The sequence below is a fragment of the Medicago sativa genome, chromosome 8 (genome assembly GCF_051527215.1).
Source record: "Medicago sativa cultivar Bolivia chromosome 8, Bolivia_mono, whole genome shotgun sequence".
Classification (NCBI taxonomy): Eukaryota; Viridiplantae; Streptophyta; class Magnoliopsida; order Fabales; family Fabaceae; genus Medicago; species Medicago sativa.
This window is the reverse complement of record NC_140756.1, coordinates 92,916,389-92,944,071: the sequence shown is the minus strand read 5'-3', so window position 1 is coordinate 92,944,071 and position 27,683 is coordinate 92,916,389. Positions and strand designations below refer to the sequence as shown.

At 35.2% G+C, this 27,683-nt stretch overlaps 3 protein-coding genes and 1 pseudogene across 4 annotated transcripts; 2 read left to right on the top strand and 2 right to left on the bottom strand.

The window, feature by feature from the left end:
• LOC146903421 (galactinol synthase 2-like) lies at positions 1-1,990 on the bottom strand. The gene is made up of 4 exons (XM_085738558.1): positions 1,498-1,990; positions 816-1,136; positions 589-723; positions 1-498 (listed from the first exon to the last, which is right to left on the bottom strand). The coding sequence occupies exons 1-4, from the start codon at positions 1,822-1,824 to the stop codon at positions 340-342; spliced, it is 942 nt and encodes a 313-aa protein (XP_085594684.1). The 5' UTR covers positions 1,825-1,990; the 3' UTR covers positions 1-339.
• A 2,567-nt stretch (positions 1,991-4,557) lies between these two features.
• On the bottom strand, positions 4,558-7,621 carry LOC146903420 (uncharacterized). Of its 2 annotated transcripts, XM_085738557.1 has the most exons (4): positions 7,345-7,621; positions 5,505-7,232; positions 4,918-5,420; positions 4,558-4,817 (listed from the first exon to the last, which is right to left on the bottom strand). In XM_085738557.1, exons 1-4 carry the CDS (start codon positions 7,523-7,525, stop codon positions 4,740-4,742), a joined length of 2,490 nt encoding a protein of 829 aa, XP_085594683.1. In that variant the 5' UTR covers positions 7,526-7,621; the 3' UTR covers positions 4,558-4,739. The 2 variants fall into 2 exon arrangements, with proteins under 2 accessions (XP_085594683.1, XP_085594682.1); XM_085738556.1 differs by having other exon boundaries at positions 4,918-7,232.
• A 3,284-nt stretch (positions 7,622-10,905) lies between these two features.
• Positions 10,906-11,487, top strand: LOC146903419 (coatomer subunit beta-1 pseudogene; annotated as a pseudogene).
• A 6,679-nt stretch (positions 11,488-18,166) lies between these two features.
• LOC146903418 (Met-10+ like family protein / kelch repeat-containing protein) lies at positions 18,167-27,077 on the top strand. Its single transcript, XM_085738555.1, has 10 exons — positions 18,167-18,957; positions 19,960-20,365; positions 20,680-21,876; positions 22,006-22,135; positions 22,830-23,065; positions 23,444-23,579; positions 24,231-24,307; positions 24,895-25,001; positions 25,129-25,603; positions 26,821-27,077. Exons 1-9 carry the CDS (start codon positions 18,204-18,206, stop codon positions 25,233-25,235), a joined length of 3,150 nt encoding a protein of 1,049 aa, XP_085594681.1. The 5' UTR covers positions 18,167-18,203; the 3' UTR covers positions 25,236-25,603; positions 26,821-27,077.
• The last annotated feature ends 606 nt before the right edge of the window (positions 27,078-27,683 follow it).

Sequence of the window (27,683 nt, the reverse complement as noted above, 5' to 3'; positions counted from 1 at the left end):
TACAAATAAAAACACGTTGTGAAACAAAAATATTCATTCATAATATCAAAGATAATTAATTAGATATCTTGAATGGCATACTTAAAAGAAAATGAAGTCTTCCTCAAAAAAAAAAAATGAAGTCTCTCAAAAGAACTTAAGAAAACTATAAGGACTTGTAAAATTAAGGTCCTCTTAACTCCTAAAAACCAAAAAACTTAAAAAGGAAAAACTAACAAGGGCTCCTAAAAATAAGGCCCTCCTAATTATTCATTAAAAAAAAGATATAAAACTTGATCATGCATGATCCGCTAACAAAATAACCAAGATCATGCAGCTAAATTAAGCAAAGCACGCTAATTAAGCGGCATGTGACGCCGAAATTCCTGGTGTTAACACTAGTTTCTTGTAGTCCAAGCTTTCGTCCTCATACACATCCCACCATTTCTTCACCAACATCTTTATATCCTCTCTTTGCATATTCTGTTCGACTCCAGTGTACCTCCATGGCTTAGACCCCTATATTACGTCACCAACATACGGTAAATGTTTCACAAAATTAAAGGAAATTAAAGTTAAAAATTCTATATAGAAGTATGGAAAACTTACAGCTGCACAGTAATGAACAACTTTGACTTTTTCAAGTTCAACATTCTCAGGGTGACGCCAAAGCATGGCCAACACAAGATTGTAAACATTAGGAATTGGCTTATATTTGTCATTGAAGTACATGTTCAAAAAATCCTACAAAACAAATATACAACCATATTACTCATAAGTTGATAATCCAATTAATTAAGTGATTATTTATACAAGGTTAATTAACAATTAGGTACCTGCTCAGCAAAGGAAGTTGGCTCTGTGACTTGCAGTTTTTGAAGGAGATCTTGGTATGTAGCCATGTTAGGTTCATAAACAAACATGCCAGCATTGAAATACAAAGGTGGTTTGGGACCAAAGTTAGTGGGCCATTGAACCTTGTCTGGACATTGCTGACAGTAACCAATTTCATACTGCTTAGTGTGACGCCAAGAGGCCTCACAATAACAGTCCATCACAGCATAGAAATAGTTATTTGGCAAGTCAAACAAGTGGTCAATGTTTTCAAAAACTTGTATGTCACCATCAAGGTAAATCATCTTCTCATATTCCTCAAACTGCAACATTAATTTTACAATTAAAACATAATCACAAATCAAGTACGTAAAATATATGGAATATTTTTTTTACAATAATATGAGATTTATTTTTAGAAAGTATATATTTGAAAATGAAAATAGTTTCCCTATCACCACAATGAAAATCATAAATCAAGCTTACAATGTTACACGTGGTAATTAATGTTAGGATCTATTTATAGAAAGTATATATTTGAAAAGAAAAAAGTTTCCAAATAAAAAAGTACTCTCACTTTCTCTTTCTTTTGGGGGAAAAAAAAAACCCTAATGCCAAGATCACATGCAAAGTTACCTAGAAAGTTAAGAATATAGATTAAAAATAAGGAGAATGATTGCTTACAGCCCAAATACGTAGTTTGGAGTAGTTGATGACATAATAAGCCATAGCAAACTGGGTTTGATTCTTAGGAGGGTAAACAGGTTCAATTGGTCTAACAATGCAACCTTGAGCGGTGAGAATATTCCTATGTTCCTCAGGAACATCAGGCAACACTGCAACCACTAGAGGGTACATGGTTTTAACCTTACGAAGACCTTTGGCTAAACCAACAACACCTTTGACATAGTCACCATTTCCGGCAAGGAAGGTCACAAAGGCGCGTTTGGCGGCCTTAGGTTGATTGTCGGTGACGGTGGTTGCAGCAGTTATGATATGAGGAGGAGACATGGTTTCTTGTTAGGGTTGTTAGGAGAAAGGGACAGACAGAATTTTTGTGGAATGTTTTGCTGCTTGCTATGTTGGTAGGAGAAATGGTATGCTTGTTTATATAGAGCATCAGAGGGTATAGTCGATATTTCACTGCTCAGAATTAATCCAACGGTTCGATGGGTGATCTTGGAATTATACGGTCATGGATAGTTGCAATGTTTGTGAATTTTAATTTTTTTTTTACGCAATGATTAATTTTAATTGGGAATCAGAAACTAAGGAATATAAAGTGATATTGTAAATTTCACACACGGTTAATATTGTATATTTATTTATAGAAATCTCTGATTTTATTCAGTCACACATTATAAATTTTTTTTGGAGCAAAGTCACAACATTATAATTGGTCACTGCGGTATTTGATTTGATTATCCGCAAAATCTTGAGATATATATCATCTGTGAGTCGATTTGAGCCAAGAAATCAAGCATTCAAGTAGCAAATTAATTACAAGGGTCTGCTAACTAGTGTCAATTAGTTAAGAAAATATAAAACAAAAACTTTGAATTGAAAACAACAACCTTTTTACTTTCAAAAGGTTTGTTTTGACAAATACTTTCAAAAAGTTGAAACTTGAATATTTCACTTTTCACTATTTTTGAATATAATATTTTTATATTGATTTTCTTGACTAATGCCCCTTAGACACTCTTTAGCATTTTCTAATTACAAAATCAAACATTCAATTTTTCTTTTGAATATTTTTATATTGATTTTCTTGACTAATGTCCCATAGACACTCTTTAGCATTTTCTAATTACAAAATCAAACATTCAATTTTTCTTTAATAAAATTAATTAAATTAATATTTGTGGGTTAAATATGAGCCACTGAATCAAGCATTCGATCTATCATTAATAGCATTAATTTAAATCATATTTGTGAGCTAAATATGAGTAAAAAAAAATCAAGCATTCAAATGGCCAATTAATTACAAAATCAAGAAATAAATCAATCATTAATAAAATTATATTTGTGAGTTAAAAATATGAGCCACGTAATCAACCATTCAATCATACCAATTCTTTTAGACGGTGTAATGTTTTTTTAGACATGTTTTCAATCAAATTACTTCATGATACCAATTTTATACATTAATTCTTAAAATATATATGGGTTAATTATGTTTCTAGTCCCTATAAAATAGCGACCTTGTAAGTTTAGTCCCTACTTAATTTTAATAGCATTTTTAGTCCCTAATTTTGTTTTTCTGCATTGAGTATTAGTCCCTACTCAATTCAAATTCGTTTAATTTATGCTTAAACTCTTAAATTTTTGAACAATTTTTTGCAGACATGTTTAGAACATTACTAAAAGTTCGTCCGCAAAAAATTATTGCAAAATTTGATTTCTACATCCAGATTTTATTACTTTTTATCTTTAACTTTTGTCGTTTTAAAAAATTCATATTTAATTCATTTCATGTCAGAAAATTCTAAATTTTAGTAAACGAACCTTTCATAGTGTTCTAATCTTGTCTCAAAAAAATCGTTCAAAAATTTAAGAGTTTAAGGATAATTAATCAAACTTTGTTTTAGCAGGGACTAAAATTATAAGTAATTTTTTTTATAGGGACTAAAAATGCTATTAAAATTAAGTAGGGACTAAACTTACAAGGTCGCTATTTTATAGGGACTATAAACATAATTAACCCAATATATATTCGACATGATTTGATTAGATGTGTGTAAAAGTTTTACTCAATACAAATTAATCTAAAATTTAAATTAACATATTTAATGTTAGATAAATGTGTCATCATATGAACTTCAGCCTGATTCAAGAGTATGGCCGCTAAAACCACCAATTATTAGAGTTTGCAAGAAAAAATATTTGTATTCTAAACAAAAAAGCCCCATAAATTATTGGGATGACCTTAGTTTATTCAGTTGTTGCTATTCGTTTCTTTTAGGATTTTTGCTCTTCTTTACTTATGAGAAATCAAGTTTTGTGGCTTTCCATAGAACTTAAGTTTACATGAAGAGAAATCAAGTTGTTAATTCTATAAAAGGTTTGGCTTGTCGTGTGTTAGTTTTTAAATTATTTTTTTTTATTGAAAATTGTTTATAACATATTAATGAAAATGTGTTTAATGCAACATGATATATCAACGGTTAACGAACACTAGTTTACCACGTAAGTAAACACTAGTTAAATATGTAGGTATGTGTTCAATGCAACATGATATTATCAACGGGTGTTCAATACAACATGATATATCAACGGTTAATTGAACACTAGTTTACGTTACCATGTATGTAAACATGTAGGCGTCTTTGCGTAAACAACCTCATTTATTTGCTATTAAACTCAGCGCTAAATTTTACATAAAAAGAAGAAAAGACAGCTTTGCACTTACAAATAGTCAACAAATTCTGCAAATAGATAAGAAAAAAAACTATCCACTACCAATTTTAAGAATACACTCTTCTGCTTAACAAATACCCCTGGTAAAAAAGTCATGTTGTAGTTAATAAGAGAGGTTGAATTGTCTCTCTTGAATAACAAATAAAAACCTAGCTGGGTTTCTTGGTGGCACCACCCCTCTAACGCTTCAGAAGCAGCACCAATCATAATATTTATGTCACATCATGCAAAATTGCCACACTATGCTTATTAAGATTAAGATGTTTATGTTGATTTGGCATTAGAGTGAAAGTGAGGAAGTAATAATAAATAAAAAATCCAGAATTTTGTTGGAGCAACCATCATTCATTAATAAAAAATAATTCTAAAGCTACAAAGTCAATAGTAAAGCTAGAAGATTCAGAAGACAAGACACTTCTGTTAATAGAAAATAGAAATACATTCACATTGCAGGTATGCAAAGTTATGCGCAGGTTAGGTGATGTAGGAGAGCCAGCAAAAACCGCTTATACAGGAGAAGTGGCAATGCTCCTAATCCTACTTGAACGCCTAACCGGAGTAACTATCTCCTCTTCGCCGCGTCCCTATAAAAAACAATATGATGAAACACATTAGCAACAATTCAACATGTTAACAGTTAACAAAGATAAAATGATGATTCAATTAACAATCAACAATACTCACCTTTGGAATTTTCTCATACATTGTTAGACTTCCATAGGATGGTGAACCCATGGAGTAGTCAGAAGAGGCCAACGACTCTCTCCTGTGGTAATTCCGGCGCTTTTTCTCTACGCTGGTAGCTTCACTCAAATGATTCACTCTGTTAGATGAGCTCTTCTCAAAGCTGCTCATTTCTGAAGGGCACGATTCTCCAACCACGTCCATTTCTACAGGCACATTCCTCATAGATGGCTTATCTGGGGAAATCTTCTTGTCCTCAGATCCAATCTTAGGCTTCTCCACAGAGCTAGTAAACTTTTTGCTTCTGCTTTTAACTTTCCTTGACCAGTTAAAAGTTGCACCTGCAATAAAAACCGTACCTGCACAAAGCAGCAAGTATAGCACAATGTTTTGAGGAATGTGAGTTGCTTCTAATAGCTGCTCATTCCCTCTAATTGCAGCATCTGTGTCAGCTGATATTCCCACTGCTTGGTCATCCGTGTGTATCTCAGCAACTTCTGAAACTGGTGAATGCTTGAGATCAGCATCACTTTCTTTGCCAATTAATTTAACATCATTTTCTTGTTCCAGCTTTGTATCTACATTACCTTCACCACAGACTTCATTTTGAATTTCCGAATTTGAACTTGGCATATTTTCATGATCATCAGCCCTTGGTGTTTGGTCTCCTTCTGAGTATACTGATTCAACCAGTTGCAAAGCCTGCTCTGGTTCTACCAAAGTAGTAGATTGGCCCGCGAGTGCTTCCTCAGACTCTAAAGCATCTTCAACTTCAAAGCTAGCATCAATTTCTTCTTCCAACTTTGCATCTAAATGTTCATGTTCAGCCTGCTCTTCTGATTCTATATAAGTAGCAGGTTGTCCATTGTGCACTTCCTCAGATTCTTGAGCATCCAATGCATTTTCAAATCCAGTGTTCATCCCCATATCATGCTGAAGTTGTTCTTCATATACTTCATAATGCTCTGCTAAAATATCACCAAAATACTCATCCATCGAAATCTCTGAGGCAACGTGTGTTTCTTGAACAGGAGGGCGAGTGTCGCCTATTTTATTTTCACCGCGACCAAAGATAGGACTCTGATTAACTGCACTATAGTCGTGCAGCACAGTCAAGTTAAAGTACTGCAACTGGGACAAATTACGCACTCCTCTAACATCTGAAATCAACTCAGAGATGGAAGACAGCGACTTAGTATACCAAATATGCGAATTCCGAACGAAACCTGCAAAATTCGCTTTTGCAAACTGGGAGAATTGATCAAAGTTAGCCTTTGCAAACTCCGAAAGTTCAGAAGACTCATAAGCCTCATAAAAGTCTTCCAACACAGCATGAGACCCTGGAGAATTTGTGATTGAAATTGATACAAAAGCAATTGAAAGAAGCAAAATTAGAACAGCAGCCTTCGATCTCAAAGAAAAGCGTGGTTTTTGCAGCTCCTTTGCTTCAACTGTTTTCTCTGGCAAGAGAGTCCTAACAGGACTTTGTTCAGAAATTTGATCATCTTCCTGCTTCACAGTTTCATCAGAAGAAACATCCTCCGATGATTCCTTCTGGGATTCATCAGACTGAGTATCCTCGGTAACATCTGTATCTGAAAAGTTTCCTGACATAATGAAACTGTCCTCTAATTCCATTAGCGGCTTTGGTTTGTAATGAAGGAATTGTGGCCTAGGGGATAGGTAATTTGTTTTAGGGTCATAAGGTGGCACAGAGGAATCAGCATCAACAAGAGGGTCTACGGCATTAGCAGTGTAAGAAACTGGAGGAGTAGCCGCGGCTGGACTAAGCTTAAAAGTAGGGTCAAGGTTAACAAAATCTGAATCATTGTTTCTAATCAAAGGAACATTTTGAAATGAGGGTTCAGTGTGCACAGTTTCAAATGAAAAATCTGAATCATTGTTTAGAATCATAGGAACATTCATACGCATAGCATTATACGACAAATCATCCATAGGAACAACATTGGACTCAGACAAATTTTCATCACTCAAATCTTCAGACTCACAACTCGGAAAGAGGACTCTACTATTCCCATCTAATGAACCAGTATCAACCCTTTTCTGTTCTAAAGGATCAGAAAAAGTTACCTTCCGAACATGAATTTTGTTGTCGGAAGAAGGAGTAGGCTCGTTCCTCTCCGCAAGGATTTTCTTTCTCGGTGACTCAGCCATCTTGAAGGAAGCAGAGATCGTCGGTGACATGAAATTCTTCGTTGATTTCGATGTTGCAGCTGGCGATCTAACCTTTGCCGGTTTCATAAACTGATCTTTTGTGTTTTCTTTGTCATCAGCAAAGCTTTTTCTTGAAAAATCTTCAAAAATAATAATAATACCAAAATTAATACATAAAAAATCCAACACAGATTAAATTTGAAATTGAAGTCATTAACATCACATTAATCGCAAATTGAAAGAAAAAGATACCTGAAGGACTATTGGCGGGAGTGTGAGAGAAACTAGATCTAGGGTTAGCGGCAATGAGGGAAGGTTTAGAGAATGGATTTCCTGAGAAACTTCTTCGCATGGGGTTAATGGTTTCTGAATTTCTTGGATTAGGGTTTGATGAATTTGAAACTGGAGGGGATTTGTCGTTGTTGAGAGGCATTGAATCGAAATTGAATTGAAAGAAAGATTAGGAAAATGGATGAATTAGGAAATGGAAGTGGAAGTGAGAAGACAAAGATTAAAAGAATGTGAATGTAACCCTAAGAATTGAATTGAGAGATTCTTAAAGATTGAGAAATGAAGAGAAGGTGTGACTGTAACGGCTATATTCTCAGGCAAGTTTAAAATATGGTAAGACGAATAGAGCCGTTAGATTTAACATATCCGATTGGAGAGAACTAGCCGTTGGTCAATAGGGGGGTGCTTGCGCTATTTGAAATGTGACTTTTTCCTTTTCTTATTTTTGACTCCTGACTACTATTTGAGTTAGAATCACAAGATAATACAAAAAGAACTGGATATCAATTGAATATGGTTTGAATATCAATTTTTTTAGTTAAATTGAATATCTAATCTAATGATCAACTATTTTGAAGGTTTAATTCTTCCCTCCACTTAAAAAGGTCAGTTTTTTTTTTGTTGTGGTGGCCAGGGTTCGAACCCCGGACCTTGCATATTTTATGCGTTGTCTCTACCAACTGAGCTTAAAATGTCAGTTTAAAATCGGAACAAACATTGTATCGATTTTTTTTTATTACTAAAAACAGGGAAAGGATCCTCTCAAGTGACTGGAAGGTCCAGTGTAATCTCAACCATTGAATAATAAATACACATGAGCAATTAAATGTTAAAATTAAGAGAGATAGTGTGTGTATTTAATGGTTTGGATCCGACGGGAGAAAACTGTATATGATTTCACTTGAGGGAATCTTCTCCCCTAAAAACACTATTGATTAGTACTCCCCTAAAAAATAGTCCCTAATTTATACATGTACTCCCCCTAAAACACTATTCATTATTTTTTTATTTTATTTTTTTAAAAAAAAAAACACCTCATTATTTGTATATGTGTAAAATTAGTCTATATTGATTATGGTTTGAATATCAATTTTTTTAGTTAAATTGAATATCTAATCTAATGATCAACTATTTTGAAGGTTTAATTCTTCCCTCCACTTAAAAGGTCAGTTTTTTTTTGTTGTGGCCGCCGGGGTTCGAACCCCGACCTTGCATATTTTATGCGTTGTTCCTACCAACTGAGCAATGCTCACGAGGAACAAACATTGTATTGATTTTTTTTTTATTACTAAAAACACTATTGATTAGTACTCCCCTAAAAAATAGTCCCTAACTTATACATGTACTCCCCCTAAAAAAAACTTATGCATGCACTCGTTACACCTCATTATTATTATTATTATTTTTAAAAAAAAACACCTCATTATTTGTATATGTGTAAAATTAGTTTATATTGGTAATATATATTTGTGTAGTTTTTTTTAAGGATATATTTATGTAGTTGATATTGAAAACACCTCATTATATATGTGTGTGTATATATATTAAAATAAGAGCAATGCTATATCTCTAGAAAAAAAACATCAAGAATTCTTCAAGAATAAAAAGCAACCAATCACAATGCACTATTTGCCACAATTCAAGGAGGTGTGGCTGAAAAATAGGAAGTGGACAAATAAATCATGCAATTAAAACTTGCCACATGTGTCTTGAAAAATTCTTGATGCTATTTTTCTAGATAAATAGCATTTTCCTTAAAATAATTATCTAAATTTAAACACCTCATTAACCCTAAGAACATTGATTTGATTCTTACTTGAAACATATTTTAATGCATTACAACATTGAGTCCAGCTGAAAAATATTTCTTTTCTTTTTATTAAAAAAAATCCATTTTAGGATGGGGATATAAGAGGGATACACGAATCCGTTGAGGACGAGGATGATAATTGATTTTTCATCCTCGTTAGACATGAGTAAGGATCCTCTCCATTTATAAAATTATTTTCATTTATAAAAATAATTGGAGATTGCCATTTAAAAAGAGTCACACGTAAAAAATAGATTGTGGATCTTACCAACTTATGTTTCCCATTATCATTAATTATTATCAACTTTCATTATGTCTTTATCTCTTCAAATTGAAGAAATGGAAAATATCTAAAACAGAGAGGATCTCAACTCGTTGGACATGAATAGAGTAACGAATAAGTATTTGAAAGTAGGATATAAGGACGAAGAAGGTAAAACTCGTTCTCACCATGTCCCATGGTCATACCTATTTCTTATCGAAATTGTGTGAATGGAATTAATGGATGATAGAATTTTTTATTGAAACACATATTTCGTTAAAATTGAGAGTGAGGAGTTCAAGACTGGTTTGTCTCAGAATTCATGCTCATGCACACATTCCATGATTCCTTGTGAAAATTGATCCAAGGAGGGTAAATTTGAAGGAAAAAAAAAGATTTTCGTGGGTGGGGTGTGTGTTTAGTAAATAGGGACGAGAATTGTGGAAGGCTTTTAGAGTAAAAAAGGTCCATCGAAGGAAGGATTCATTCCAATCACGTAAATTTCTTCAATCTTCATACTTACACAAACACACGGATCTAAAACCCTAAAAAATGGAAAAATCATGCAGTCTGTTAATTCACTTGGACAAATGCACACCAGCACTCGCCTCCGAGATCAAAGAATCCCTCGAAGGTGTTAAATAAGCTTGGATCTCATCCCAAAAGCTAGCTCAAAGGAGGAGGGAACTCAAGCAATCCCTCGAAGGTGTTAAATAAGCTTGGATCTCATCCCAAAAGTTAACGATCTCATCCCAAAAGCTAGCTCAAAGGAGGAGGGAACTCAAGCATATCATGGATCTCATCCCAAAAGCTAGCGATCTCATCCCAAAAGCTAGCTCAAAGGAGGAGGGAACTCAAGCATATCATATCATGATCTCATCCCAAAAGCTAGCGATCTCATCCCAAAAGCTAGCTCAAAGGAGGAGGGAACTCAAGCATGAGGAGGGAACTCAAGCATATCATGGATCTCATCCCAAAAGCTAGCGATCTCATCCCAAAAGCTAGCTCAAAGGAGGAGGGAACTCAAGCATATCATATCATATATTTATACAATCGACAGCTCGGGCTAGCGTGGGACCTAGCGTGGGACTGGGTCAAATTCCCACATCGCAATCCTTAACCTCGGGCTAGCGTGGGACCTTAACCTCGGGCTAGCGTGGGACTGGGTCAAATTCCCACATCGCACAATCGACAGCTCGGGCTAGCGTTGGACCTAGCGTGGGACTGGATCAAATTCCCACATCGCAATCCTTAACCTCGGGCTAGCGTGGGACCTAGCGTGGGACTGGGTCAAATTCCCACATCGCAATCCTTAACCCGGCTCTGATAGATACGGAGTTAACGGCTCTGATACCATGTTAAATAAGCTTGGATCTCATCCCAAAAGCTAGCTCAAAGGAGGAGGGAACTCAAGCATATTTATACAATCGACAGCTCGGGAACCTGAGCGATGTGGGACATACAACAAACTTCAACAGAAGGAAACAACTATGCAATAAAGATCGAAGCACTGAAGAAAGCAGTCGCGTTTCTCATCAACGGTGAAACCATTCCTCAACTTTTGGTCACCGTCATCCGTTACACTCTCACTTGCGACAATCACACCATTCATAAACTCATCCTTCTCTACCTCGAAATCATCAACATAACCAATTCACACGGTCGCCTTCTCCCTGAAATGATCCTATTCTGTGAAGGTCTCCGTCGCAATCTTCAATCCCCTAACGAATTCATGCGTGGTGTAACTCTCCGTTTTCTTAGCCGCATCAATGAATTCAAGATCGTCGAACCGTTAATCCCTTCGATTCTGTCAAATCTCAAACACCGTCACCCTTTCGTTCGTCGCAATGCAATTCTCGCAGTTATGTCTGTTTACAAGCTTCCTCAAGGAGAACAGTTACTAATAAACGCACCGGAGATCATTGAGAAGTTTCTCGAAGCTGAACAGGATCCTTCATGTAAGCGTAATGCTTTCTTATGCTGTTTTCTTGTTCTCAGGATCGTGCTATCAAATATCTTTTTTCTAATGTAGACAACATTATTACTTGGGATGAAGATGAACAACTTTAAATGATTGTTTTGGAAGCGATTAAGAAAGTTTATAAATGGAATGAGAAGTGTGAAAATAAGTGGAAATATATGAAGATTATTATTATATCTTTGTTGAGTGTAAATTCTACTGCTGTTGTTTATGAATGTGTTGGTACACTTGTTTTGGTTAGTTCTACACCTAATGCAATTAAAGTTGCTGCTACTACTTATGATCAATTAGGGTTACATAGGTTCATCTCCGACCTAATCTCTAAGAGATTTAGCTACTCATAATTGAGTTTACAAATAGCATAATCAATGGAAGAATTAAAACATACATAAACTGGGTTAGAGATGATGAAATCCTCTCCGCTGCAGCCTTCTGGGTGTTAAAATCGCACTTTAGCTCTCCAAAATCGTCACACCTTTGTTTGAGACTGACTTCAGCTTAAATAGGCAAGTTCTGATCGCCCAAAATCGTACCACGATTAGAGAAATCGTACCACGATTGCATCTTTGAACCCTAATTTCCTTAAAAGCCCTTCTTGAAATCGTATCACGATTGGCTGGATCGTATTACGATCCAGCTTCTTCAAAAACATGCGTTCTGACTTCAAAAATCGTATTACGATGGTGAAAATCGTACTGCGATTACTGGATTCCAAGTCTTCCAATTTTCTTGCTTTTCTTGCTCTTCTTGCTGCTTAAACTTGCTTGTGAACTCAAAAATATCATGAAAAAGACTCTAAAAATAGTGCATGACTGACTGTCATCACAACCCCAAACTTAAACCATTCCTTGTCCTCAAGGAATCTACTTGCAATATTGACAATCGACAGTAAAATAACAATTACCTGATCAAGCGATAGTACCAAAAAGTTCAACACCTTACTAGCTAAAGATGAGCTAGTTTGACTTGTTCGCATCCACCAATTCACAACTCCACGCAACAATTTGAATAGGGTTCACAGTCGACATGCAATCTACATATTACCATACGCTTGAAAAGTTTCTAAACGTCAATCAAAATCAATGTCAATGCACACTTTGAGGTCTTTAAGGGTTATAACGGGGCTTAGGTGAAGGTGGGATAATATTTGGATAAGTAGGCTACACAAAATTTGAGTTAGGCATTCCTACGGAAGTTAAAACACAAAATTCAATCCTTCATTCATTCACCTTGTGGAACAACAATTAATGTAAAGGTACTAGAGAATATTTTTAACATTAGGGACAATCGAGTTTGAAGTTACTCGGATTTTCAATGTTTTGTCCCTTTCTTTTCATCATTCATTTTCATTTTTTTTTCATACACCATTTTTGTGTGTATTTTTCATTTTTGTGTGTATTTTTCATTGATAAAGTTCATTCTTCATTCTTTGTTCTCTTATTCTCTAGTACACCCACCCCAAACTTAATTGGTTGCAAATTCCAATAGCAACCCCAAACTTAATCTTTAGCAACATTCTACAATGCCTTAACTCAGAAATTTATTAAGGGACAAGTCCTAAAGTCTCTAGGCTTGTAATGTAGTTTGTCACCGAACAAAAAGTTCTAATCCTACCGGCTCAAATTGGCTAAGAAATGGATAATATATAACAATTATAATTAGGGTAGGCTTCAAAAGGCTCACAGGACCAAGCACTTTTGCCTCAGTGTGCTAATGACAAAGATCAATCAACAGTAGAGAAAAATCGCAAGTTCTAGAAATGTAGATGCATGGAATATTCTAATATATGTAAATTGAAAAACAAAATTTGGCAATGAACCTTATGGCTGAGATTTCTGGGAGTTGTGACTACCTATCTTTACTGCCGCACACTTCGCCTTTGAAATACCAAGTCACTCCTCCTTTTGAACTTTTGGAATATCACTTTGATCAAACATTTGTTACTAAACTGTAAAGAGTCAACAAACAAGCAAATTCATCAATAATAAACAAGTTCAGATTCAATCACATAACAGGGGGATACCACTGAGTTATTCAAGCATACTGACAATTGTCTGACTCAACAATAAAAATAAATTACTGAAAATAAAGACATAATAAAAAGGATGGGTTGCCTCCCACCAAGCGCTTTCTTTTACGTCATTGAGCTTGACGTTTCAACCAATGTTAGGGTGGAAAATATGTCAGAAAAAACACATCATCCTTCTTCTTCCTCTTGTTTGGTAGGAATTCCATGTATTTGTAACAAAGAAGTAGATGCTCCCATGCTCTCACCGTTAAACCTTTGGAATTTAAGCTCTCCCACCTTAGAGAAGGACATGCAACCATCTGCACACGAGTGATTTCCTTAACCCCTGTTTGTTCATACTTCGAGAAAATGTCAGCACTCCTTACTTTTGGATTTTCTTCCACCACAACCTCGTGACACTCAATCTCCATCTGAACCAGCTTCCTCTGAGACTCATGTGCTTTCTCAACAAGATCACCACACTGAACATCAAACTTCTCAAATGAAACTTGATTTGACACCAAGAAATCATCTAAAATATTCTGAAGTTGAGTATTGTAATCGATGTTGATCACCTCTTTCTTCCCTTCACAATTGCTACCTGGTTGATTTTCCTCATAATGACCACAACTCGAGATTTTGTTGTCCAAAATTTTGATCTTAAAAGATAACATATATTTTTCATACTGCAACTTAGCAATCTCTTCTGTGTCATAGAGGAGTACCCTGTCTATCATAGCTGCAAAACTTGAATAAACTTTTCAGTAGCACAGTACAATGAGTAGAAAAAGAAGAGCATTAATATATATATATATATATATATATATATATATATATATTTTTAATATATATATATATACAAAAATATAAATGACTGAAATCCTAAATAAAAACAAAATTGCCAAATTGAAATGACTTAACAGTCCCCGGCAACGGCGCCAAAAACTTGATAGATCTCTGACAAGTGCACCAAATACTATCGAAGTAGTAAAAATATCGATCCCACGAGGACTGTGTTAATCTCAATTCAGCAATAAGGTTAATATTTAGGATGTGTAAAATATTTTGTTTGCCCTAGGCAGTAGATTTGATTTGATTAAATAAAATTAAATAACATAAAATAAAGATTGGGTTAGGAAATATGAGAGAGAGATGAGATCAGGTCTTTCGAATCCTCTATGTTTCCCCTAATTGGTTACTGCACCTATTATTACTAATGATTTTCTAGTTTCACGATAGTTAACAAATTAGCCCTAATCAATCCCTTGAGTTAGGACCCTCTTCTTAAACTACAGCCCCTAATTCCTTAGGTGGTCTAATAATCCTTGAAGGTTTTATGAACGTTAACCTAATATCACTAACAAACGATTATCTATTCCTAGACTAACCATGTTTATCAGAACAATTCAATTAGGTCTAAGTCGAAAGCTATGGTCAGTAGTCATTCGATCTCACAAAATCATGTTTATATTTGATCAGGATATAAAAAGCATTAAGAACAATTGAATTGAATAAAGACTAGAGATTCATTAATAAACAATAGAGTTTCACAGCAACATATGATCAATTAGGGTTACATAGGTTCATCTCCGACCTAATCTCTAAGAGATTTAGCTACTCATAATTGAGTTTACAAATAGCATAATCAATGGAAGAATTAAAACATACATAAACTGGGTTAGAGATGATGAAATCCTCTCCGCTGCAGCCTTCTGGGTGTTAAAATCGCACTTTAGCTCTCCAAAATCGTCACACCTTTGTTTGAGACTGACTTCAGCTTAAATAGGCAAGTTCTGATCGCCCAAAATCGTACCACGATTAGAGAAATCGTACCACGATTGCATCTTTGAACCCTAATTTCCTTAAAAGCCCTTCTTGAAATCGTATCACGATTGGCTGGATCGTATTACGATCTAGCTTCTTCAAAAACATGCGTTCTGACTTCAAAAATCGTATTACGATGGTGAAAATCGTACTGCGATTACTGGATTCCAAGTCTTCCAATTTTCTTGCTTTTCTTGCTCTTCTTGCTGCTTAAACTTGCTTGTGAACTCAAAAATATCATGAAAAAGACTCTAAAAATAGTGCATGATTGACTGTCATCACTTTCCTGTAGTTTCTAAGAACCAATATTCTAATGAAATTCTAAGAACACGTTAACGTTGCTCTATACGGTTAAAAAACTGTCCATAAAACGTTATCAAAACAAAATTCTCCATGTAATTGTGTCCAAGTTGGAGCTATCTTGACATAAATTTGGAGGCATTGGCTTCGGAAGAAATATTATATAATTGAGGTACCACATGCTCATAGCTGTTAAGTATTCAGGAAATGCACAAAGTTTCAACTGGACAACAGAGGCACGTGACCATGTTTCAAAAAAAAAAAAACAGAGGCACGCGACCATTTCACTTTTGAAGCAGAGGCATTCCTTTTTAATAGTAATGAACTTGATTATGTAAAGTGGGGTTGATATGTTTTAGTTTTTAACTGGCATTATCCGTGACATCAATTAATTAAGGACTGTTCATCGATAAAAAAAAATCTAATCAGGTGACTGCAGTGGCGGATCTTCACTTATTTTCTTGGGGGTGCCAAATACTTTTGTATACTCCACTTTTAATGAACGTTTATATATTACAATATTTCAAGTAATATCATACAATAATAAGTGATCTGGTGGTTTGAATTGCTTTAAATTGGTGTTGTGTTGTGGGTTCGATTCTCCTTAGGAATGTTTTTTTTGATTTTTGATAAAATATTAAAAATGCACAAGAAAATATCAAAAATATACTGGCTAAAGAGTCGAACACACGACCTTTAGCCTTGTAAAAGCACCCCCTATCCGCTAGAACAACTGGAAATTCCATGCTATATTATGGATAATACTATATATATAGTAAATTTGGGGGGTGCCACGGCACCTGGGGGTCTCAATAGAGATCCGCCCCTGGGTGACTGGGCATAAGCAATAAACTGATAAAAAATACAATGCGATGGAAGAATGTTCTTAACATCTTTAATCAAAGTGGCATGTTTAAGCTAACTCTCAAAAAGTAGTAAGTTAGTACAACAAACCACTTCTTGGAACCTCGTATCTTTACCAAAGAAAGACCACGAAAAATAACAATGAGCTCAGCGAGAAGAATCTCATAAGAACCGACTTCGAATCCCAAAAAACCCACTATCCGCACATTAGTGGTGGAGTGTTTTTTTTATCCACACTCACACTTGTTTTAGGTTATGAAATCTAATAAGTTAGAGGGTGTTGGATTGTGTTTTGAATGTGTTTGTATTTTTCGAATTATATAGCCAGAAATTGATACGGAGTGCGAGAAAACATTACGGTGGAAAAAGAAATAATCTTAGAATAATATTAAAAAATTGTTCTTTAAGCACATAATATTTGCTCTCAGACAGACACCTAAAACTACCAAAAATGCTCTATACGATAATTAATACCGTTCGCTTATGAATATGAGTTAACTACCGATCAAATGACCTGTTGCAACAATACAATTCAAGTAGTTTTATTATATCACTGTTATGGTCCTCGGTGTGGAGTGACTTTACCAAATCAATCAATAAGAATGCATCTCGTGTATGCATTCTTATCATGGTTCAGTGAGCAATGACAAGAGTGCAACATGATTTCCTTAGTTTACTACCCGTCTGCGCAGGCTCAAGCAAACGATAATTAACTATTGTAAGAGGCATTATTAGTAAATTGAGGTGCCTATGAACAAATATTAGGTGCTAAAGAGCACTTTTCTAACATTACTAGTTAACCTTTTCGAACATTTTACCTCACACCCCAACAATTATACCACCACCCCTACAAATAACCAAAAATACCAATTTTAACCTTTTCTAAAAGCACACTCATTTGTTCACCCCATCATGTTTTCTAAAATAAAAAATAGTTTTTTTTCCTCAAAAAAAAAAATGGTTGAAAAGTGATCTACATCAGTTTTGGACAGAAAACTACTTCATCATTTTGCTTTGCTCGTCGAAATTTAATAATCATGATCTAAATTTTCTGGAATTTATCACAACACCAAAGAGCTTAAAAACAAATTCCGGAACCAACGAACCGTGGCTAAAGCAACGTACTCATCAAAGAATTGAGGAAATATAATTTCATGAATTCCGGAAATATAATTTCACTGAAACACAAGCATGTGATCTAATTCCAAAACTTTGGCTAAACTTCTTCTTCACTAAAACAACAATCCATAAAAAACAGAGATCTAATTTCAATTAATAAGGGAACGGGTCAAAGAAAAACACAAGCATATGAATGATTTTGATGAATTTCGGTGAAAATGGGTATGCATCGAATTGGACAAAGAAATCGAAGGACAACAAACACTGAGAGAAATGTGAGATGAATTCATTATTCTTCCAATCAACTTGAACTACGATATCGTAAATATGGCTGAAATTTAGAAAAAACAATGTTTCAGCTTTCCGGTATGGTAAATAATTCCAGAAAACATGGTTGTGATCTTAAAAAGGTTAAAATTGGTATTTTTGATTGTTTGTGAGGGTAGAGGTATAATGGTTTGGGGTGTAAGGTAAAATTTCCAACCTTTTCCTTAGTGAAAACCTCATAAAACATTTGGCCCATTGGACTTAAAACAACCCATGACCCGAGTCCGATAGATAATTCAAGCACCACCCTCGTCTTCTTCTCTTCTTTTCTCTCTGCAACTATTTTCCACTTCAGTTCAAAGGGTTTTTGCAGGGTTTTGAAACAATGGAATTCGAAAAGAGAAAATCAGCAACATTAGCTTCACTGAACTCAACAGAATCAGATAAATCACCAAAAGGTTCATTCGACACACCAATAATCCCTCTCATAAACACTCTCAACCAAAACCCTAATTACTTCACCACCAGTTCCTGCTCCGGTAGAATTTCCATCCTCTCTCAACCCCTCTCTCCTATTCCATCTCCCCAAACAAAGAAAAAAGCTAAAGGTGGCACGTGGCTCTTCGTTTCTCACCACACCGCAAATCCTGACTCCATCATTTCTCTCCTTTTTCCATCCGATTCAACTCACTCAACTCAATCACCCATTTCCGAACTCGTTTTCAGATTTGAACCGTTAATTATCGCGATAGAATGCAAAGATCTTTCTTCTGCTCAATCACTCGTGGCACTTGCGATTTCTTCTGGTTTCAGAGAATCTGGTATTACAAATGCGAACAAACGTGTTATCATTGCCATTCGTTGTTCCATTCGCATGGAAGTTCCGTTGGGTGATACACAGAAGATTATGGTTACCCCTGAGTATGTGAAGTACCTTGTTCAAGTTGCAAATGAAAAAATGGAAGCTAATTGGAATAGAACTGATAGGTTTCTTAGATTGTTGCAGAACAATGGATCAATGGTTAAAGATAATAGTAACCGGTTGTCGCCGACAAATGGTGTAGAGCTTGTTTGTGATAATCTTCAACTCGATCGTGAATCTCAGTTAACAAATGGGAATGCACCCGAAAATGAATCAGGTATTTTTCTTTGGTCAAGATTTTTCAATTGTAGGATATAATTTAATTTAACTTTGAACTTATAGACTACTCAATTAACAAATTGACAAAATGATTTTGAAACTTTAGTAATCTTTTAAAATATTTGATTACTAAAAAAATGGTAGAAGAGGGGCAAAACGAGAACTTTACATGAAGTCCTCGCACTTGTATGTTTAACTGAAGAACTGAATCATGTGCATTATTAGTATAGACTGTGAAATTAAATCACTATGTTGCACACGATATTGGCTGATTATAATGTATAGTCTCATTCTCAAGCTATCAAAAACACACACTTCTGGGATTAGACGTCTGGGATTAGATGCGTCCTTGCATCCGACACACGGTGTAAGATACTCATTCGACACTTGTCCAACAACTCATACAAATAGTGGGATTTTTTTAATTCTTTTCCTCGACGGAGAATAAAGATGTATCGAAACAATGATGATTAATGAGGAGGTTAAAGACATTAATTTTGATTGCAATATTTTTAGATGGACGAATGAGGCTGAAAGACTATCTTATCTCATTTTAGATATTTTCTGTAATGAAACAAATTGCTCAATTTAGATGGACCTATACATTTTGATTCTCAAGTTAGAACTTTTATACTTAGTATTCATATTCCACTTAATTATAATAAATAAATATATATGCATCGGTGTCAATGTGCTATGCTTTTTTTACATTTTCAGTGTCAACGTGACCGTGTCATGTCAGGTGCCCATGTATGTCAGTGTCACTTTGAGAATGAATATGTCTGAGTCAATAAAATTAAAATCAGTACTGATATATATATATATATATATATATATATATATATTGATAGAACATTATGGCGTCATTTGATCCATGTAGCCGACCCCACTTAGTGGGATAAGGCTTGGTTGTTGTATATATACACATATGCATCTGATTGCAGGACAACTTTCCTTTTAATATCAATCAAAAAAGTCTGAATCTTTGAATGGTTGGCAGGGTTTGTGGGTTCTCCTGGTTTTAATCTGCCAATTGCCCATATTGAAATTGTTGGTGAACCGGTGGAAAAACTTTTCCTATGGGGTCACTCTGCTTGTGCTTTGGATAATGCTGACCACAAAAAAATCATTGTATTTGGTGGCTTTGGAGGGCTGGGGAGACATGCTAGAAGAAATGACTTATTGCTGCTTGATCCGTATTCTTTCAATCTTGAAACGATTGGCACCTCTGGGTGTGCTTGTCCATCTCCGCGGTTAGGCCATACAGCCTCCTTGGTTGGAGATTTGATGTTTGTGATTGGAGGTCGGACTGGTCCTGATAAAATTCTGAACGACGTATGGAGCTTTGATACAACTAAGAATTGTTGGAAGCTACTGCAATGTGGTGGAAGTGTCTTTCCTCCCAGGTAATACTTTGCAATGTTCTTTTGTTATAGCTTGCCCCAGTTCCATGAAAGCCATTTATCAAGTGATTATACAGTAGGGGAAAGAAGTTGTTTAACAGTGTGACTTTGTGTGTGTATATATATGTTGTGTATATATATTTGTAAGACATTTTACGTATTCAGCTTGTTAGGTTAACATTATGTTTATTCATGTGCATACAACTTATTGAACTGTATATTGTAACTCTGTGATAGAGTACATTGCTGTTATTTCCTGTGATTGATTCGGCAATTTTATGTTCACAGTTAAGTTTAATATTTTTTATGTTGCACAGGCATCGGCATGCTGCAGCTGTAATGGGTTCAAACATTTATGTATTTGGAGGACTTGACAACGATATTATTTTTTCCTCCTTTTATATTCTTGACACAGCTAATTTACATTGGAAAGAAATTCCAGTTTCCGGGGACTGGCCATATGCACGTCACTCTCATGCAATGGTAGCATCTGATTCTCGGTTTTTTATGTTTGGTGGATATGATGGTGGGAAAGCACTTGGGGATTTGTATAGCTTTGATGTTCAGACGAGTCAGTGGAAGAAAGAAATAACAGCTGGAAGGAATCCACATGCCAGGTTCTCCCACTCAATTTTTGTCTATAAGAATTATCTTGGAGTTCTTGGTGGTTGTCCAGTAACACAACATTGTCAAGAGTTGGCGTTACTTGATTTGAAGCTTCATATATGGAAACATGTTACCCTTAATTCTGCAGGAAAAGATTTATTTGTGCGTAGTACAGCCAATGTTGTCGGTGATGATCTTGTTATAGTTGGGGGTGGTGCATCATGCTATGCATTTGGAACCAAATTCAGTGAGCCAGCAAAAGTCAGCCTGCTCCATTTAATGCATTCACATGACAATGTTATGCCTGTCAAAAATCAAAAACAGCATATAATTGACCTAAATGGAGGGATGAAAGGGAATACGGTTGAAAATTCTCAAGGACCCCAACTTGAACATCTGCCAAATATATCTGAAAATGAAAGTTTGTGTTTTAATGATAACTTGCTTCACATCAATGGTCAAAGTCAGACGATTCCATTGCACTGTGTTCTGCAACTAGAGAAGAAATATGCAAAACAGGGTAAGGATATATTGAAGAAATTCGGATGGTTAGACTTAGGGAGGAAAGCATACTCTGAAGAGGGTGGAGTACATATCTGTTTTCCGGTCCATCAAGAGCTGTTTGCTGTATTTCATGAAAGGAATCAACATTCAGGAGATCCTATTGATCGGGAAAATGATATCCCACTTTCCAAACCACTTACACAAGCTGGATACTTGTTAAATAAGTTATCCTGCTCTGAAGCCCTGACTCTTCTCCACGAATATGGTGCCGTTCTGCTGGAAGATAAAGTTGTTGAAACAAAAAAAGCTGCAATGTCTCCTTTGAAAGAAATGAGTGATGGAGTAACATCTTTGATTGAGGAAAAAGGCCTACCGACTGGGCTTCTACAGGAATTGCCAACAAGGTATTTTTTATTATGATTGCTTCTATGGTGCCTACTTTTCAACTCTTCTTGTTTTCCATTCATTTAGGATTTTTGTTGTATGAAATCCCTTTAGTGGTTTGTTTTGTAGTAATCTTTAGTGTTTTCCAGGTGGGATCGGATTGGTGATATTGTTATACTTCCAGCTACTTCATTCAAGAATTCTTTGTGGGACTCTATTGCAGAAGAGCTGTGGCTAATTGTTGCCAAATCACTTAAGGCTCATCGTCTTGCTCGCCAAGTAATCATATATACATAAATGCATAATAAAACAAATTTGCTTTTGTGCTTTCCCTGCCATAGTTTCATCATACTAATTTACTTTTTTCCCTCTATACATAAATGATATTTTTTTATATATATTTTTTTTGAAAACTCGGTATCCAGTCCAAGAACCGACTAATCGGAGGGGACCAATCCCACCGCTCACTTGCGGGGGCCCGATTTTTTTATTTTTTTCTTATTGAAGCAATTACTTTTTTCCCTCGATACATAAATGATATTTTTTATTTTTTTCTTATTGAAGACGCATCACATATAACCTTTATGTGAAAGATAATAGAATATCTAATAATTCCCTAAAAAAAACGAGAGAATATCTAATAATGACATTCGGTAGATATATGAAATACTTAATTTACCAATTATGAATGGAATTTAGTTTTAGAATATTTTTTCCAACATATGAGTAATCAGTGTCTAGACGAACTATGAAGGCTAAAATTACCAGAGGATAATTTTTTGTTCTTTTAATATGCAAACTAGGAATGATGTCCAGTGGTTGATTTTTGGAAGGAATTCTTTTTGTTTGTAATGCTTTATTATTGGGATGGAGCTTTGGGTTATTGAACATAATGCTGTTTTAATTATGCCTGCAATAGCTTTGCAGTGAATACATTGTTGATATATAACACAAGTTAGCTGGTTTATTACAGGGCCCGATTGCTGCAACTGGTACAAGAGATAGTACATTAGAGATTCTTGTTGGAGATGATGGTTGGGTTAACCATCGAGAAAATGGAATACACTATTCTTTTGATGCTACAAAATGCATGTTCTCATGGGGTAATCTTTCTGAGAAGCTCCGGATGGCCCAGATGGATTGCAAAGACGAGGTTATAGTAGATCTGTTTGCGGGCATTGGATACTTTGTGCTGCCTTTTCTTGTCAGGTATTTTGCCTGTTTGAACATGCAGGGTGTGCAATATACCTAACCTCCAATTATATTATACTATTTTAAAATTTCGAGTATTGCCGAGACAAGATTATGGCGTGCTGTGTGGAAAGATCTGGTTTCATTATCTTTGGACACTTTAGCCAATATTATCTGGTTATTTACTTTTTCAAAATACATTCTGATCTGAATATCAACATTTGGTGACGAGAATGGGACTTACTCCTGAGATTATTAAAACTGAGATTAAGAATTGGATTTTTCTAGTATCAATTGTTTCAGGTTTTCTTGCTTTTGAGGTTTTTATTTTTTTATTTTTAATGTTATCGTATTAATCTCTATTTATTGATGTTGTTTCTGCATGATCTTAAGCAGGGCCCATGCAAAACTTGTATATGCCTGTGAGTGGAATCCCCATGCCATAGAAGCACTCCGACATAATCTACAATTAAATTCTGTTGCTGAGCGTTGTATCGTGATTGAAGGAGATAATCGAAATACAGCTCCTAAGGTATACTGATGCATTGTATTTGTACTTGTATGTTTGCTTCCTTTCAATTGTGGTTAATTTAAAAATCCAGTCCTTAGCAAGGAGAAATTTTCTTTAATTAATCAGCTGGCATCGCCTATTGATTTTGAAGTATTGTGGGAGGAAAATGGCTGAGTCACCAATTGAGAGTCGGTTTCACTGTCCATCTAAATGCCATGTTATACTTGTTGGTCATAATTAAGCCTTATCACACTTGTTTCTTGGAGGAGCCAAAGATTCATTTATCATCACACTTAGTTGTAACTTGGTTTCCTTTAGACATCCCATCAGTTTTAAATTTAACCTGGCCAATTTATGAATAATGGAAGAAAAGTGAGGTATAAAAGTGTGCAAAGGAATTTGAGTGAGGGATGTATTATTTATCTTGTTTGGAGAAAAAGAAAATTAAGTGAAAAGTACTTGTTTTATCCCCTTGTTTTTGGTTAAAAAATAAATAAAGGGAAAGAAATGTGTGACTCGCAAACTTTTTACTTTGGTTACTTTTTCATAAGTCATTTTGCATGCTTATTATATACGTAAATATGATCCCTATAGTCATATCAATTATTAGTACCCATTGATATATGCAGTAGGAAGTTACTTCACTGAGTATGTCGATATTTTCATTTTCAGGGTGTGGCTGATAGAGTCTGTCTTGGTCTACTTCCATCTAGTGAATGCAGCTGGGTCACCGCTGTGAGGGCTTTAAGGTAATTGAGATACTGATACATACCTTACAAGTTACAATTCAACAAGACTTAACTGGTGTTTCTTTGTTGTCAGCATTTAGCCATCATGAGAATCTATAGATTGATTAAATTCTAATTGATGGTAACATCTTGCTTCCACGCCCATGATAATATATTATTGTTTGCCGTATTGTTGTCTATATAATTCGTCTTTGCTTTTGCTCTCAAATGCCAAGTATCCCTGATGATCGACATTGAAATAATTGCCACCAAGTTCTTGAACTTATTTTTATAAAAGCATTTTTAAACTGGCTTGTTGGACTTAAGTTGTGTTATTCTACTGACTTTGATTGTATTGATCCTGAATTATTATGGTTCATATCACATCCAGTAACTTGCCTGATTGAAATCTACGTACATAACTAATTGCTAGCCAACTTTATGACTGTTTTACTTCTGATGATGGCAGTTAAGTCTTCCAAATCTGAGTTGATATACCAAGCATGTGTTCCAGATGGGACAATGGAAAAAGTTCTGTTTCTTTATTAGTACTAGCTGAATTTTGCTCAGATTTCGCCTCATTCGTGTTCATGGAATCAATATTGCAGGAAAGAAGGTGGAATATTACATGTTCATGGGAATGCAAAGGATTCAGAGGAGTGTCAGTGGACAGATCATGTGTCAAAGTCAATATATGAAATTGCTAGATCTGAAGGTAGCATATTTTTTTCTCTGATTTTAAAAATTAGTGAATTGCACATCTTTGACCCAGTCTCACTGCAACCGCGAAGATCTAATTTCTAAAGTAATTATTGATTAGTCACACACTGTTATTCTTTCAGGATATTGTTGGGAGGTTACTATAGAGCATGTTGAAAGAGTGAAATGGTATGCTCCACACATTCGCCACGTTGTTGCAGATGTGAGATGCAAACAGATCCAGAGATAACAAATGGTTGGCATTTGAGGTTAAGAATTGGTTTTAGCATGCAATTAATGTGAACGTCACTAGGAATGTTAATACATGCAATGCCGGGATTCTAACTGTTGAACCTTTCAAGTGCTGATTCTACATGTCCAAAGTTCATAAAATCCTGTTCAACCTTTGATCAGACTGGTAAATATTGCCGATGGGAAAGGTCTCAAACTGGATGATATTACGTTATGTTTTGGAATTTATAATATTGTTCATCCAAAAATTGTGGAAGGAAAACTCGTACACGGGAAACTTTTACAACATGGAACTAGTCAAGTTGCTCTTGGGTCGTAGTTTGGGATACAATGAATGAAGCCCATTTGATGGTGTTTATACCACTGGTGAGCCCCATAATTCATACTACTTTCCCCGATGACATGAAGGGTTTTCCTAAACTCATAATTTACATGTCTGATTGTCTATCATATGAAACCTTTTCCCACCCTATTTGATTTCTCGCACGCCCTATGCAGTTCAGATTATAGAATCTGAACATCATAAACACCCCATAAAAACTTCTAAAACACGTTAAAACATTTCAGATTTTAGAATCTAAATAGGGCGTGAGAAACTCATAGGGTGAAACAAGTAATAGTCTTATCAGATTACTAGTTGGACTAGTGATTGATTAATCTGTGGGTATGGTTAGTATCCAATTAATGTCTATGAAATACAGTTGGAAAGCTATTGTTGTCCTAAGACGTAGCTGATTTGACAAATTTTCCACTTTGGGTTGTTCTATTTGCTCGGCCTTTGTGGTGTTGAACTTTTCCCATGAATTGAATTCCATCTAATCGAAGAATCTGTAGGTCGTTTTTGGCTTATTCCCTTTCACTGCAACCACTGAGTTGTGTGGATTGACAACTTTTACTTCTTTATGAATAATAACCTTCCATTGGCATCATTTGATGCAAAATCGTAATTGGAAAGCTTGCAATTGTTATATATGAATGGTAAAATAATTGAAGTACGAAATTGATTTTTCACCTTGGACTCGGGCCTCTTTTAGCTAACCTTTATCATCCTATTAAGTTTATTAAAAAGTTATTGAGAATTGCTTTTTTGACATAGAAAAGTTCCTATTGACACATGGAAATGACCATATTGCCCCCAGCGGTAGTTAACTACCGTTGAGGACCCGGCGGTAGTTAACTACCGTTGAGGACCCAGCGGTAGTTAACTACCGGTCAATTCATTTCTTCAATTCACTTTCTCTTTCTCTGTCTTCTGTTCTTCTTCTTCCAACCTCATATTTTCTTCTTCCCTTCACTTCAATATGTGGGCTAACCTCTTAACATCCACCCCTTTTTCTCTTCAATCGTTCTTTCCTTGATTCAGAATTAAGTTTCTTTTGTTTTTGCTTTGACAATTGATTCAGAAAATTTCTTGGATTGTGATTTATTTATTATTAGAAATTAGAAATTAATAATAAAAAAGATGAATTCAGATGAAAACAATTTCACCAGATAATTCACTAGACTTGAGCATAAGACTAATATTAATTATTTTAGGTTTTGTTGTTGTCTTTGATCAATTTTTGTTATTGAATGATTTATAGGTCTCTTCTTTGCAATACTGGGATCAATCTTGTTCATACCAGGTTTCTACTATACACGGATTGCATATTATGCTTACAAGGGATACAAAGGCTTCTCTTTCTCTAACATACCTCCTGTATAGTTTTCTCCAGTAGCATCCTTATGTAAAATTTTATATTGCCATATAGAATGAAGAATCAATCTTCCTGAACAATTACATTTACAGCTGATAAGATTTTATACTGCTCTATGGAATGAACTCTTTTTAGTGTTTTTATTAGCTGATTATGATGGCACAGTTTGCTAAGTTAGAATAAATTGAAGTGAAGGGAAGAAGAAAATATGAGGTTGGAAGAAGAAGAACAGAAGACAGAGAAAGAGAAAGTGAATTGAGCAGTAGTTAACAACCGCTGGGCACCAGCGGCAGTTAACTGCCGGCGTGTTTACCAGCGGTAGTTAACTACCGCCAGGGGCAATATGGTCATTTCCATGTGTCAATTGGAAGTATTCTTTGTCAAAAAAGCAACCTTCAAAGTTATTTGGTTCGAGAATTAGGAAGGGAGGGGGGGGGGGGGGGAGGGGAGGAATTTTAACGGAGGGGAGGGGAGGGGAGATATTTTAATTAAAAGTGTGTTTGGTTCACAAGGGGAGGGGAGAGATTTTAAAATTATTTTACTGTTTTACCCTTAAACTTAATTAAATAAGGATAATAAAGTAACAAAACAATAACGATGTAATCGATAACAACATGATGTAGACGATGGAATAACGAATTAGTAATATGGTTGTTACAAGGAGTAATGAAAGTTGTTACAAGGAAAAATTGTTAATAATATAGAATACAAGTTGTTACAAGAAAAAATTGTTAATAATATGGAATAAA